A 2,500-nucleotide genomic window follows, 5' to 3' on the forward strand; every position below is an offset into this window, starting at 1 on the left:
ACTAGGGATCAGAAATTGTTGAAGAAAGAACAAGATGTTTCTTTTGTCCCTTCCAGGCGATCGGAAAATAAAGAAATAGTTAATATATTCAAGATAATTACGTATTTACAAAATACCGTCTCAATTCATCCTATTTCATCAGATCTGGGATGTGATACGGTTCCGAAGGATGAACTGGATATGGACAGTTCCAATAAGATTTCATTCTTGAACAAAAATCCATTTTTTTATTTATTTCATCTATTCCATGAACGGAAGAGGGGGGGATACACGTTACGCCACGATTTTGAGTCAGAAGAGAGATTTCAAGAAATGGCAGATCTATTCACTCTATCAATAACCGAGCCGGATCTGGTGTATCATAAGGGATTTGCCTTTTCTATTGATTCCTACGGATTGGATCAAAGACAATTCTTGAAGGAGGTTTTCAACTCCAGGGATGAATTGAAAAAGAAATCTTTATTGGTTCTACCTCCTATTTTTTATGAAGAAAATGAATCTTTTTATCGAAGGATCAGAAAAAATTGGGTCCGGATCTCCTGCGGGAATTTTTTTGAAGATCCAAAACCAAAAGAGTGGTATTTGCTAGCAACAACATAATGGAGGCAGTCAATCAATATAGATTGATCCGAAATCTGATTCAAATCCAATTCCAATATAGTCCCTATGGGTACATAAGAAATGTATTGAATCGATTCTTTTTAATGAAGAGACCTGATCGCAACTTCGAATATGGAATTCAAAGGGATCTAATAGGAAATGATACTCTGAATCATAGAACTATAATGAAAGATACGATCAACCAACATTTATCGAATTTGAAAAAGAGTCAGAAGAAATGGTTCGATCCTCTTATTTTTCTTTCTCGAACCGAGAGATCCATAAATCGGGATCCTAATGCATATAGATACAAATGGTCCAATGGGAGCAAGAATTTCCAGGAGCATTTGAAACATTTCGTTTCTGAGCGGAAGAGCCGTTTTCAAGTAGTGTTCGATCGATTATGTATTAATCAATATTCGATTGATTGGTCTGAGGTTATTGATAAAAAAGATTTGTCTAAGTCACTTCGTTTCTTTTTGTCCAAGTTACTTCGTTTTTTGTCCAAGTTACTTCTCTTTTTGTCTAACTCACTTCCTTTTTTCTTTGTGAGTTTCGAGAATATCCCCATTCATAGGTCTGAGATCCACATCTATGAATTGAAAGGTCCGAACGATCAACCCTGCAATCAGTTGTTAGAATCAATAGGTCTTCAAATCGTTCATTTTAAAAAATTGAAACCCTTTTTATTGGATGATCATAATACTTCTCAAAAATCGAAATTCTTGATCAATGGAGGAACAATATCACCATTTTTGTTCAATAAGATACCAAAGTGGATGATTGACTCATTCCATACTAGAAAGAATCGCAGGAAATCTTTTGATAACACGGATTCCTATTTCTCAATCGTATCCCACGATCAAGACAATTGGCTGAATCCCGTGAAACCATTTCAGAGAAGTTCATTGATATCTTCTTTTTCTAAAGCAAATCGACTTCGATTCTTGAATAATCCACATCACTTCTGCTTCTATTGTAACAAAAGATTCCCTTTTTATGTGGAAAAGGCCCGTCTCAATAATTCTGATTTTACGTATGGACAATTCCTCACTATCTTGTTCATTCACAACAAAATATTTTCTTCGTGTGGTGGTAAAAAAAAACATGCTTTTTTGGAGAGAGATACTATTTCACCTTCGTCAATCGAGTCACAGGTATCTAACATATTCATATCTAACGATTTTCCACAAAGTGGTGACGAAAGGTATAACTTGTACAAATCTTTCCATTTTCCAATTCGATCCGATCCATTAGTTCGTAGAGCTATTTACTCGATTGCAGACATTTCTGGAACACCTCTAATAGAGGGACAAAGAGTAAATTTGGAAAGAACGTATTGTCAAACTCTTTCAGATATGAATCTATCCGATTCAGAAGAGAAGAGCTTGCATCAGTATCTCAATTTCAATTCAAACGTGGGTTTGATTCACACTCCATGTTCTGAGAAATATTTACAGAGGAAAAAACGGAGTCTTTGCCTAAAAAAATGCGTTGACAAAGGGCAGATGGATAGAACCTTTCAACGAGATAGTGCTTTTTCAACTCTCTCAAAATGGAATCTATTCCAAACATATATGCCATGGTTCTTTACTTCGACAGGGTACAAATATCTAAATTTGATATTTTTAGATATTTTTTCAGACCTATTGCGGATACTAAGTAGCAGTCAAAAATTTGTATCCATTTTTCATGATATTATGTATGGATTAGATATATCATGGCGAATTCTTCAGAAAAAATTGTGTCTTCCACAAAGGAATCTGATAAGTGAGATTTCGAGTAAGTCTTTACATAATCTTCTTCTGTCCGAAGAAATGATTCATCGAAATAATGAGTCATCGTTGATATCGACACATCTGAGATCGCCAAATGTTCGTGAGGTCCTCTATTCAATCCT

At 35.0% G+C, this 2,500-nt stretch overlaps 1 protein-coding gene across 1 annotated transcript in view; it reads left to right on the plus strand.

Moving 5' to 3' along the window:
* The window catches only part of LOC125600286 (protein Ycf2-like), a 4,184-nt gene that overhangs the window by 1,244 nt on the left and 440 nt on the right, over positions 1-2,500 (plus strand). Inside the window, exon 1 of the mRNA XM_048773095.1 lies at positions 1-2,500. This exon is cut by the window's left edge and continues 1,244 nt beyond it; it is cut by the window's right edge and continues 440 nt beyond it. Coding sequence (XP_048629052.1) covers positions 1-600 — 600 coding nt within the window. The 3' untranslated portion in view covers positions 601-2,500.

Source organism: Brassica napus, unplaced genomic scaffold, assembly GCF_020379485.1.
Source record: "Brassica napus cultivar Da-Ae unplaced genomic scaffold, Da-Ae ScsIHWf_2175;HRSCAF=2828, whole genome shotgun sequence".
Lineage (NCBI taxonomy): Eukaryota > Viridiplantae > Streptophyta > Magnoliopsida > Brassicales > Brassicaceae > Brassica > Brassica napus.